This window comes from Hylobates moloch, unplaced genomic scaffold (genome assembly GCF_009828535.3).
Source record: "Hylobates moloch isolate HMO894 unplaced genomic scaffold, HMol_V3 SCAFFOLD_7, whole genome shotgun sequence".
Lineage (NCBI taxonomy): Eukaryota > Metazoa > Chordata > Mammalia > Primates > Hylobatidae > Hylobates > Hylobates moloch.
The window spans coordinates 85912954-85925573 of NW_026652282.1; the positions used below are offsets into that span (position 1 = coordinate 85912954).

The following is a 12620-nucleotide window of genomic DNA, read 5'->3' on the forward strand; positions in this document are numbered from 1 at the left end:
TATATAAATAAATATATATAAATATACATATACAACATAATTTTCATTTTTGGAATCCCTTTCTCTTCCTCAGGGGCTTCCAAGGAGATTTAAGGTGATATATTTTAACCCAATATCTCTTAAACTTATTAGCCATTTCCAGCTTCTGAGTTGTGATTTGTGGTTGTTGTTTTGTTTTCCTTTTCTTTATTTTTTTTAAAACCTGGTCAGTGTTGAGTGTTGTCATATGTTTTTAATAAAAGCGCCTTTCTGTTTCTATCGTCTGCTTGGAGGCTGTGGTATGGCCATTTCTAGCTCTCCTGATTCACGGAAGATGTTGATCAGAACTGAAGCCAGGAGCCAGACCGCCAGGTCGTTTGATGCCCAGGAGCCCTCGGCGGCCATGTCAGGGAGTTCCTGCTCTCGCCAGGGTGGCTTAGCCCAGGATAACAGTATATTCTGAGATGGGTGAGAATTGTTCCACACGTGGCCAGTCATTCTTCCGGCAAAATGGACTTGGGCTCAGGAGGTCTGTCTCCCTTCAAGGATCATGAGCTGAAATTGCTAAACTTTGGGAGTTTTCAGTAACACCCTTCAAAGTGCTCACGGTGTGACATGGATCAGCTGAGGAGGGCGGATGTGCTTTTGCCCCGTGGGGCATCTATCTGTGTTACTTTCTCTGACCTAGGCCACAGGGGGCGCTTAGGCCCACAGACGCCCACTGTGATTGGTTGACGAGATGCCACGCAACGGGACCATCCAGTCACCTTCAACGCAGGAAGATTTCATCCAATCAGACGTGAAGCTGGCCCCTGACGTGGAGCCATGCTGCGTACCCAAGTGTCCCCGCTTCCCCAGTCCACAACTGCCATTGTCTGGTCGTGTCAGCTAATGGCTGCTGTCTCCGCCATGGCTGGACCTTCCTCTGAGATGACCTCTGAGGAACAGCTGATCACCCAGGAGCCCAAAGAGGCTCCTGACTCCACGACTGCCCAGAAGCAGAGGAAGCAAGGGCGCCGTGGGCCCCGCAAGTGCCACGCCAACTGCCGCGGGGACAGCTTCGCCACCTATTTCCACCAGGTGCTGAAGCAGGTTCACCAGGGCCTCAGCCTTTCCCGGGAGGCCGTGAGTGTCATGGATTCCTTGGTTCATGACATATTGGGCCGCATCGCCACCGAGGCTGGTCACCTGGCCCGCTCCACCAAGCGCCAGACCATCACCACCTGGGAGATCCGGACCGCTGTGCGCCTGCTGCTGCCGGGGGAGATGGGCAAGCTCGCTGAGTCCAAAGCCACGAAGGCTGTCGTCAGGTACACCAGGAGCAAGTACGCTCCCTCGGGAGTGCCCGAGCACCACAGAAACCCAAAGGGACTTTTTAGAGCCACCGAACGTGGCCCAAAAGACCAGTAGCTCACCAAGGGGGGGACCCCACCAGAGGTTGCGGTAGGTGGTGCCCTTCCGACTTGAGGGGCATGTGGGGTGTGGCATCCTGTGATTTTGCAAGCATTTTTCCCTCAGTACTAAACATTGTCAACTCCGATATATCTGCAGTGCAGTTTGCTCCAAGGAAAAGTAGTGGGTGTTTCCGTGATCATGTTTCATTTCCTCAGTTTCCAAAATGGTCATTTTTATTAGTTATGTTTCTAGGTTATCTATATGGTGATATTATTATTGCACTGATTTTTACCTTTTTCTCTCTCATTCTCCTGCGACTGGATGGTGGAATTTTCCAGAACTTCACTATATGCCGTACAGGAACAGAAAAAATGAATACGCTGATAAAAGAAGCAAGGTAAACCTCCTAAACATTTTCAACACCTCTCCTATCACGAATCCACATAAATAAGTAAATGAGGCCCAGTTACAGTGTACATACAGCTAAATAAAATTTTCAAGAATCCATTCATTTTCCAGCTTCCTCAACTCTGAGATCACTATTGCAGTCGGTTCGTTTTTTGCCATGACGATAATCTTTTCATTTCTTTTTAAACAGAAACCTTTGTTACTTCCAGGTTTGTGTCAGTAGGCCTACGGAGTGCCCACGGAAAACACTCATGCCCTAGTGTTCAGTGGTGCAGCGAATGAATGACCAGCAGTCCATGAGCAACAGTCATTGTCCCAATGTAGGGGGAGTGAACCAGGCTGAACCCACAACAGCCTTGCACTGTTATGCAGCCTGGTTGTTGGAGGGACAGGGTTGTGATTCTTTACCTGATGTTTTTGTTTTCAGTGTTTGTAATCACGGTCATTTAAGGATATGAATCCAAAGGTAGCAGTAGTATACGTTCCTTGCCCCTAGAATCAAGTTATGCAGAGCATGGTCAGCCTTTAGCAGAACTCAGATAATCCTTATTTCCTCAAGAGATTTACATATTAATATTCATGTTAATGTTAATATAGGTTAGCTTTCTTTTTTTTTTTTTTTTTTTTTGAGATGGAGTCTCGCTCTGTCGCCCAGGATGGAGTGCAGTGGCGCAATCTCGGCTCACTGCAAGCTCCGCCTCCCGGGTTCACGCCATTCTCCTGCCTCAGCCTCTCCGAGTAGCTGGGACTACAGGCGCCCGCCACCACGCCCGGCTAATTTTTTTTTTTTTTTTTGTATTTTTAGTAGAGACGGGGTTTCACCGTGGTCTCGATCTCCTGACCTCGTGATTCGCCCGCCTCGGCCTCCCAAAGTGCTGGGATTACAAGCGTGAGCCACCACGCCCGGCCCCCATTGCTTTTCTTTTCAATGGATCTCCAGCCGCCCCAGTATGTGGACAAGAGAACATACTCTGGGACTGCAACCCACAGGAATTTGTTATGTCGTGCCTTGAAGCTCGACATGTGGCCATTTTTGTCAAATGTTTCCTGTGAATTTTGAAACATCTCATGAACAATACTTCTCCTTCATATGTAGAAAGCAGCAAAGGATGGCACTCTCAGTCAAACCATGAAACGAAAGCTGGATAAATGACAAAAATCAAAATTTTCTTGAGCCCATCAGAAGTGGGAAAGAACCACCCCAGAGGGCCCAACACATAGCCACATAGATTACTCCACCTTTGACAGAGAACCGTTTGCTCAGGAGGGAAATGTGAGCAGGGCAGGATAGTAGCCACAGCTTCCCTGAGTAGTGCAGATGGGAAGCAGGGGAAGGTCACCTCCAGAGCTCTGGTTGGGATCCATAGAGAAAGGATGTAGAGCCAAGAAGTCCACTCATCAGGATTTGTTACTTTCTGTTTTTGCAGAATATTAGGAAAATGTTATGAAAATAGTTGAAGAGAAATGCTCACTGCACAAGGAGACCAGGAAAAACCCCCGTGAAATCAGCCACAACTAAATCCCTCAGGACCGTGCTGCCAGGTGGTCCTACATGTTCGGAGCAACACTTTGAAAACCAAAGACGCTTGGCAGAACCCTGTTGCTTTCCAGAGACAGAGCTGCGTACCTGGTCCAAAACACCACATCTCACTCAGTGACTTATTTCTCATTATGCTAATTGTTTTGCTATAAAGTGCCAATCTTTCTGTCAAATGGGACATACGAATAAATTTCTAAAGTTATCTTTGCGTGTCTACTGGGTAATTTGACATGTCTTTTTCAGAAACTATATCCATTGGGATATTTTACCCTGGAGTGTGTGTTTTCCATTTGTAAATTCAGAAATGAACGAGGAGTGTTAGTAAAACAGGGCTAACAATGAACTCTGATTGGGCTGTGGGTGTGAAGAGCGGGAGTTCAAGAGGACTGATGCCGGTGAATTATAGGAAGAACAAGAAAAAGGCTGCTTTGGTGTGAAGGTCGGCACAGGAAGCTCACACATGTGACAGCATTTCAATGGGTGATTCAAGAGAAGGGGAACCTAGTGAGCAATCGTGATGTCAAGCTGTGGTTTACTAAAAACACAAAGTAGGGGAAACAGCTTTACCGCTTAAACAACAAATTAGAAATATCAGTATATGGAAGATAGGATGAATAGGACAAACATAGTCAAATCAATCTTTTCATCAGCATTCCCTGTACCATGGAGTTCATTTGAAAACATAAGCAAGACCCAAACACAGTACAGAGAAAACTACATCAAAAAGTTTAAGGAACAATACCTATTCTAGGCTCCCTAGAAATGGAATCCCACTTGTTTAGATTTATCTGATTCTGTTCTTCTTCAGGCTAGAATCTTTTGTTTTTGGAGACCTTCATGTCTGGCCTCTATGCATCATGGGGATGACTGAATACTGTCCAGTGGAGCAGCACAAGTTCCACTCGGATCTATGTCAGCCAGTGAGGCACCTGCAGCCAAGGAGCCACTGCCCAATGTGTGATCAGGTTTCCCCGCCTGAACTAGTAATGGTTAGTTGTCCAGGGATGTTCACTGGGAGTTGAAGGGGAAAACTGTGATTAGATGGATGTGCTTGTTTGGATGTTCGATGGGTTGTATGCTTTTAATGCTGTTGATGGAGGTGTACTCTATTAGTTTTCTAGAGTTGCTGCAAAAATATTCCAGAGACTGGCTGACTTAAACACTATTTATTTTTTATCTCACAGTTCTGGATACCAGTTGTCACCTTTTTGTAAGGAGACCAATCCTGTTGGGTAGGGTCAACCCTCATAACTTCACTTTAACCAGATGACCTGTGTAGAGACTCTCTCCAAATAAGGTCACATTCTAAAACACTGGGGGCCAGGACCTCTACCTGTGAATTTTAGGGAGACACAACTCCATCCATACTTGGACATGTTCTGCATCCGCTCCGTGGCACAAATTAACGTCCTCACATAGAAAATACTTTCGTTTCATCACAACATCTGCAAAGTCTTAACTCACTCCAAAATCAATTCTCCAATATCTCACCTGATAATCTTCTATATCTGGAATGGGTGAGTCTCCAGGTATGACTCATGCTGAGGTGGGAATTCTCTCCACTACTGCACCTGTGAAGCTAGACAAGTTATCTGCTTCTGAAAGACAGTTGTGGGACTGGTAAACGATAGGGCTTATCATACCAAAAGCAGGAAATCCGAAAAAACTACTGGAGTTCATGGGCCCTAACCACCTTTGAAACCTAGTGGGGGCAAATTTCATTAGATTCTAAGGGTGGAAAAGATTCTACTTGGGCTCAATGCTCTGTCCTTCAGGTCCAATGGGGTAACAGCTTCACACCCTAAGCCCTGGGCAGGGGGGTGGGGGCTTTACCCCCAGCCTGGGCTGCTGCAGCCCATCCCTCTGAAACCGAGGAGGTGGGCCACATGCCTGGAACTCAGGAGGTGACCTCCATTTCTGGGACCAAGGGAGAGATGGCCCAGTCCCCTAGTACCATGCCCCTGGTTCTCGGGGGCAGTGACGGCCATGCCAACCTCTGACCCAACTTTGGAGTCCTTCCACTCTGTCTTGAAAATGAAGAAATGGTCACAGCTGGGTACCTCAGTCAGTCCCTTTCTTGCCATACAATCCAGACACTCTAACAGCCTCCTTTCATTTTGTCCCTTCTTTGTCCCGTTCAGTCCAGTCTGGCAACGGTTTTCTGGTATAAAATTCTCAAGAAATTGTTGGCTTCTCATGGAATTCACATGAGTCCAGGCCATCAGACAAGAAGTTGTCTAGAGATCGTGTTTGAATACCCATATCTCCCATATCTCAATTCCTACCTTTTGCAGAGATGGTTGATTGAATCCCTGAGCCACGTGCCTCACCTCTTTAGCTAATGGTTTTCCAGGCGCACCCTTGCACCTGTTTCCAGAGCAAGTTATCTGCATACTTTGAGTACCTTCTGAATCATCCAGTGCTGGCTTCCTTTTCCTCAGTGTTTCCTTGCCTAATTTCTCTCTCTACTCTCCCATTTACTATACGGATCTCGGAGAAATCAGATTAAATGCTAAATATTTTGTCAGTTTGTCCGTGTAGTGGCCAAGATTCCCCCTGGTCCTGTAAAGTTTCGCTGAAAACTCAAGTCACGAAAGGCAGATCCGTAGGAAATAAGGCATACCAACTTATTTAACGTGTATCCGCAGGAGACTTTCGTGTTAATAGCTGAAGATACATGGGAAATTATATATTTTTATGCCTGGGCTCAAAGGAGCATGGACAGCTGTGTAGAAATATGATGGGACAAAAAGGCTATGATCTAATGCTAACAGATTGAGTGGGGGAAACCCAGCAAGGCCTGTCCATCTAGACTCTGCTTGGCCTATCTGAGCACACAGTCCTCCCTCCCGGATACGGGGCAGGACTCTGTCTGGAATGGGGATCTTGTGACTTCCATTCAAACAAGATAGGTTAGATCCTTTCTTCATGGACAGTTTTTACATTAAAATGTGGAAAATGTTACAATATTATTTCTAGGTTTTGTAAGTATCTTTAGAAAAAAGAGCTTCTGGTTTCTAGGACCCACCTTCGGGAGGAGGGATTCTGCTCTCTATGTTTAGCCCCCAGGGCTGAATGGGACTGAGAGACAGGAGGACCAAAACATCAGAGAAAATCTTTTCCCTCCGAGACTACTTCTGAAGCCCTCATTTTGGGGTATTGTGCCCTGAGCTCCAACACTAGAAATCAGCTACGTGTGCAAGTTCATCACTTACAATTTCTACTTTCCTCAAAGACACTAAGAACACTATACAGCCCAAACCTTTGCCACTGTAAAACTAGGATCGCCTTTCCTCATGCTTCCAATAACCTCTTCCTAGTCTCCGTCTGAAAACACACCACAAGCGCCTTTAACATATATATTTTTAGAAACTTTTCGATGATCATGATATATGTATTCTCTAAGTCAGAAATCCTTTCTCTACAGCAAAGAATTCTTTCTTAATCCTCGTTTCAATTGCATTTAGTGTTCGTATTTCCCCCTGCGGCTTCTTAAGAGCACTCTAGGCTTCTTGCGTCATGCATGTCAAAACACTTCCAGCCTCTATGCGTTAACTAGTTCCAAGGCCTCTTCCAATCTTTCTGATGTTCCTTATCGCATCATCCCACTGCTTGGCAACAGAATCTCTAGTAGTTTGCTAGGGCTATTCTGAAAAAGTACCACAAACCTGGCAGCATAAACAACAGAAATTTATTGTTCACGTTTCGTCACACTGGAAGTCCAAATCAAAGCGTCAGCTGGAGTGGTTCCTTCTGAGTAGTAAGAGGGAAGGATCTCTTCCAGGGATCTTTCCTTGGCTTGTAAATGGCCCACTTCTTCCTATGCCACTTCACATTTTTTTTCCCTGGACTCATGTCCCTCTGCTGAATTTCCTCTTTTGCTATGCACAATGCATGCTAGTCATTTTGGTTAGAGTGCACCCTAATGAATGTAATTGAACTTGAGTACCCCAGTAAAGGACCTATCTTCAAGTAGGAGAGATATGGGGGGATCAGGAGTCTTATAGATGTATTGGTGACAGAGGGTTCTTAGGTTGCACACTCATTATGGAACTCTAATGCCTGATGATCTGTCACTGTCCCCCATCACCCCATTATGGGACCGTCTAGTTGCAGGAAAACAAGCTCAGGGCTCCCACTAATTCTACATTATGGAGAGTCGTAAAATTATTTTATTTCACATTAAAGTATAATAATAATAGAAATAAAGTGCACAATAAGTGTAATGCACTTGAGTCATCCCAAAACCATCCCCCCAATGCCATTCTGTGGAAAAACTGTCTTCCGTGAAACCGGTCACTGGTGCCAGAAAGGTTGGGGACCGCTGGTCTAGCTAGCACGTGCTGGCAAACTGCAGTCCCCGAGTCATTTGTTATCTTAGCCTATGTCTGGGAAGAGGGGCAATCTTTGAACTTACTTCTTCTCTGAAGAGGGTATGGCATCCAGTCGCTATTGAACTTCAGAACACTATTGAGAATTCTGTCAATGGCCAATAGATTGATCCTGTAAATTAACCTGCTAAATTATATTAAAAGGATTTTAGAGATTTCTCATTCTAACTGATTGATAAAAAGGTTAAATATATAAAAAGACACATCATGGTGTGACAGCTAGCCTTAAAACTTGGCTTGACAAAAGTGAAGAGCAATAATCTGACTAAAAGATAATATCTTGTGTCTGCTCAAACTGCCCCATGTGGAATAACTACAAAGGTCACTCCACCTTGTGCCCTTCGAGTTCAAATTCTGCACTTTTGCCTGAACACAGTGGGTTGCATTGCTTTTCAGAAAACCAGCTCCTCCTGGTTCAATATTGGTGTGACCCTTTTCCCTTTCTTGGATTGCTTTTGATTTCCTGTCTTCCTTCACCTGCAATGGGGACACATGAAGCCCTTTGGCCTTCGTGTGGAGATAGCTGAGAATCTAAGACCCTAAAAATTTGGTAGGACAAATATGTGAGTTGTATCCTGTTAAGGCTAGCAAAACTTTCTTTCCTCTTTGAGCTGTCTCTGGGGTTTGGGGCTGTTCTGGACCTTGTGAAATCGACTTTCCACCTCTTTGGAGACACCTCATGCATCCTTGGTTGTGTCATAATCTTGGTGAAATTTAACTGAAAAGGTACCTTTACTTTACAGAAAACAAAACAAACAAGAACAGGTCAAAACCCAGAAATATTAGCTGCTTGTCTTCTTCTGCTTGTGGGCCATAGTGACTTTGGCCGCTTTGGGCTCCTTGGTGCTCAGGCCTTCATCAGAGGTCCTCTCAGAGGAAGGCTTAGCCATCTCGGAGGCAACTGCCAGTTGATGTGAGGAACAGACAATAACGGTTGACCACCGGCAGGAGGGCCTTTTGTAGGTACCGCATGGCTGATGTCATGGGCCGCCAACTCCACGTCTGACTGAATGAAGTGCCACGCAGGCAGCCTATCAGCAAGCCTCCTGGCCTCGGAGGTGATTTGATGGTCCCATTGCTTGGCAATCACAGTGGGTGTCTGTCGACCTGCTCCCTGACCCTCACCTGCCACAGAGCAAGTGCTCAACCCTTCCTACTCTCAAGTAGGGTGAGCTCTGCATTCCACGCATTCTTCCACTCCTGTTCTGCGACCACTCCAGTTCCACACAAGCTGGGTTGTACTAGGAATCCTCTCTAAATCATATTCCTCATCTGTTCATTCCTTATTTCTTCCTCCAGGAGCCCACTGTCTCTTTGGAGAGCTGTGAATCCTTGCTCTGTATGGTGTGTCAGGGTTGCCAAAGACCTGATGTGTGAGGCTTCTTTGTCTTTTCATAGGCAGGCTGAGCACACAATTTCTTCTCAAATAAATGTGGGGGCAGCTTTTTGAGTGAATGAGACACTACAAATTATTGGGCTGGGACAATAGGCAAAATCAGGACGTGTGGCCACCCTTCGAGGGGAAAGATCTGGGGATACAATAAGAACATCTCTTGGGGTTTGGAACACAAAGGTTGGTGGGTAATGAGACTGATTTACTTTTAGTAGCATCTTTTTCATGATGTCTTCTCTTTGAAGTTCTGGTGCTTTTCTTTCCTGGAGACAACTGGTGTGGCTATGCTGCATTAACATGGGAAAGAGACCCAACACCATGAGAGTGTCTGTTTGGGTCCTAGGACTCATGTGAGCTAGTAGGACTGGTCTCGACAGCAAGAGTGATTGAGGGCACAGCTTTGGGAGTCAGAGGAGACCTGGGCTCAGACCCCAGCTGTGTCTCTTACTGGCTGTACTGCCTTGGACAAGTGGCTTGACCTCTCTGAGCCTCAGTTTCCTCCTTTGTGGAATACGGGTCTAGAAGGTGGTTGTGAAGATCCGGTGTGATGATGCAGACGGGATGCCAGATACATAGTAAGCAACCAGTGAATGCCGGCTGTACGTGTTCCCAATTCCAAGATTCGTGCCCTCGGGCATTCGCTGGTGGTGGTGGTGGGAACCAGTGCCAGACAGCTGTATGAACGCTCTCTCCTGGCTACCTGGGCCCCATCTGTTTGCTTCGGGCCGTCAGTGAGATAAGGGAGGATGACTTTTCCCTCCTGAGCCACATGTTAGTGAAGCAGTAGAGATAATGCTGCTCTGAGTCCTGATGGGAAGTTGCTGGGGAGCAACTTTACAGTGCTCCTGGCTTGGGGCACTACTCACCTGGTACTTTGTGGCAAACGATTCCCCCTCATGGCCAAGGAACCTGGCTTCCCATACCACCTCCTTGCCCCTGCCCACCATCTCCTTATCTGAATCCTATTCATTTTTCAGGTCTTGGCTCAAATCCTGCCTCCCCTGTGAAGGTGTCCTGACCCTCCCAGCCTAGAGCCACTGCTCCCTCCTTGAGTCTCAGGATCTCCAAATGTGACGTGGGCATACTGTTTGCAACATCCCCACAAACGGATTGTGATGAGGTAGGAAAGACAGAGTCCATGTAGCATGCTAGGTGCAGTGTCTGGTGCAGGCCTGTGGTGAGTTTCCTGCCTCTTCCTCTTCCTCCCCCCTGACCCCCAGCATGCAGTCATGGCGGCCTTGATCACATGCTGCCTTCTCTTGATAGTCATTGGGGATCATGCCTGTGCTAGTTGTCCCCTCAGTTGCAATGTCACAGACAGTGTGGGCCACATCTCATCCTTCCTCACCTTCGAGCATCCAGCACTACAATAAACGCCATCATAACCATTTTTCATTGGGCACCTTAGAGTACCATGTGGTGGGCACTCGGCTATGGAGGTAATGCAAATAAGTGTCATCCTCATTCTTTCCCCTCCTAGTTCTCTTCCGGGATGTGCAGTGATTGATTCTCCTTTGAATTATATCAGACTGATTGGGTCAACCTTTTCCAAGGTCGCATCATGAGTAAGTGGACTTGTCAGGCATCAAGTCCTATGCTAGATTCAGTTTCTAGTGAATGCCTGCTAATGGGTGGATGGCAGGAGGGACAGACATAGAGGCCAGAATAGGAGTGCCTGCCCCATGACTTTTACCCGGGAGAGGCAGGCCTGCTTGAGAGAAATCTGTAGGCAGTGAAGATATAGGACTCAGTGGGTCCTTGAGCTTAGGAAAGGGGATATAGTCACTCCAGGACAGGGGGATAAATGGAGAGGGGACGGGTCAAGCTAAACCTCAAGGCAGCTGTCCCAGGGAATTCCACAGTGGCTCCAGGATCCCCCAAAATAGTGGCAGATGACCCACCCACTGACCATCCTCGAGGTGAACTGTAGAACAAGCCCAGGTCAAGTGAGCCTTCTTGGAAGAGTTTTGTTAGTCAAAAGATATTTGAATCTCTTGGGAGCCCATGGTGGGCATTTCACTCCCACATATCCTTGGGAGAGAACCAGGCCACAAGATCACACACGGTACCTATGATGCAACAAGGAGACAGGCTCCACTGTGCTTAAGTGTCCCTTACAAGTAGAAGCCAGAGAAGCCTCACTCAGTGCTATTCAGCCAACGTCTAAGGTCACTGGGGAAGGTCCCAGACACCTTGTACCAGCATGCCTGGTGCCTTGGAGGGGCTGGTTGGAGGGCTGAGCTCAGCTGGGCTTCTGCACCTCTCCAAGGCCCCTCAGAGCATATCACTCTGGTGTCTCCAGCAGGAAAGGCAGACTTCTTACGTGGCAGCTCAGAGCTTTCAGACAGCCAGGCAGAGGCCACTCTAGTCCTCTGAAAGGTTACCTCTGGGACAGGCTAAAGTCCACCATTCTCCATGCGTCAAAGCCATCACGGGCCTGTCGGGAGCCCAGAGGGAGGGGCAAACAGACGCAACAAATGCGCCAATGGAAGGAGCATTCAGGAAAGAGCAGCCTTCTTGAGATGCAGCCTATTCAGCACATACTTCTTGAGATGCTGCTGGGTGGCACACACAGAGCATGTGCATAAGAAGATGTCCTTTACTCTCTGGGTCAAAGGGGTAGGCTCTGAAATGGTTTTACATTGGACCTATTGCTAGCAGGGTGACCTCTTCCATTTAGTGGATCCTGCTTCTCCATGCCACAGTGATTGCCCTTAAGTGGTGTGAGGTTTCTAACCATTATAGATGCTCTTTCTCCCGTCTGGGGCCCTGGCCATACATTAACAGACACACGTTATGACAGTAAGGAGAATATGGGGAATCAGTACTTGTTAATAGGAGCTTGACTAGAACCTGGTCTCAATATCTGAACCTCCAGATTTAGGGCTCCCCGAGTGTTCTGAATTCCCTCATCAACCTTCTCCTTCAGGGCTCCCCTAAAATCTGACACCCCAATGACAATCCATACCTCTCTATAGAGCCTATGACAGCACACATCTCAGCCTCCTAGAGAGAACAGGTTTGAGGCCACTGGAGGAATTTAGGGAGTGAGAACTGCAGGAGCGACCTTATCCCTCGCTGTTTGAACAAGCACTTTGGGCCAATGGCCATGGCTCAGTAGCCGCGGGGCCTTCATGAACTGAGTCAGTGGAGGGTGGGGCTTTGGCTCCTCTGATTGGACGTTTCCATCATCCCAAACGATGCGGTAGTTCCACGGCATGAAGGTGGGCATTTCCAGAAAGAAAGGACTACAACCTGGAAAAGAACAGACAGAATCAGATACATTCAAACTAGTTACAGTAATAACTTCAGTTTTTAGGGAGCTTGGAGAGGTATTGGTACTTGAACTTTCTGATGTACTTATGTCATCAAAAACAAATACATTTTGTGGATGGGTGACTGCTAATTTTTTTTTATATATTATATATATTTTTATATGTTTTATATATATTTTTATATGTTTTATATATCTTTTATAATATATGTATATATTTTTTATTTATTTTTATTTTTT

At 46.6% G+C, this 12620-nt stretch overlaps 2 protein-coding genes across 15 annotated transcripts in view; one reads left to right on the plus strand and one right to left on the minus strand.

The window, feature by feature from the left end:
- Nucleotides 1-12620, minus strand: part of MORF4L2 (mortality factor 4 like 2) — a 21745-nt gene that overhangs the window by 3892 nt on the left and 5233 nt on the right. The gene's annotated exons all lie outside the window — the stretch shown is intronic.
- LOC116811910 (histone H2B type W-T) lies at nt 175-3524 on the plus strand. The gene is made up of 3 exons (XM_032757382.1): nt 175-1289; nt 1713-1771; nt 3210-3524. Exons 1-2 carry the CDS (start codon nt 805-807, stop codon nt 1747-1749), a joined length of 522 nt encoding a protein of 173 aa, XP_032613273.1. The 5' UTR covers nt 175-804; the 3' UTR covers nt 1750-1771; nt 3210-3524.

Coding starts and splice junctions, on each gene's coding strand:
- LOC116811910 (XM_032757382.1), top strand. CDS start 805: ATGCTGCGTACCCAAGTGTCCCCGCTTCCCCAGTCCACAACTGCCATT. Junction 1,290..1,712: donor GCCACGAAGGCTGTCGTCAG/GTACACCAGGAG, acceptor GGAATTTTCCAG/AACTTCACTATATGCCGTAC.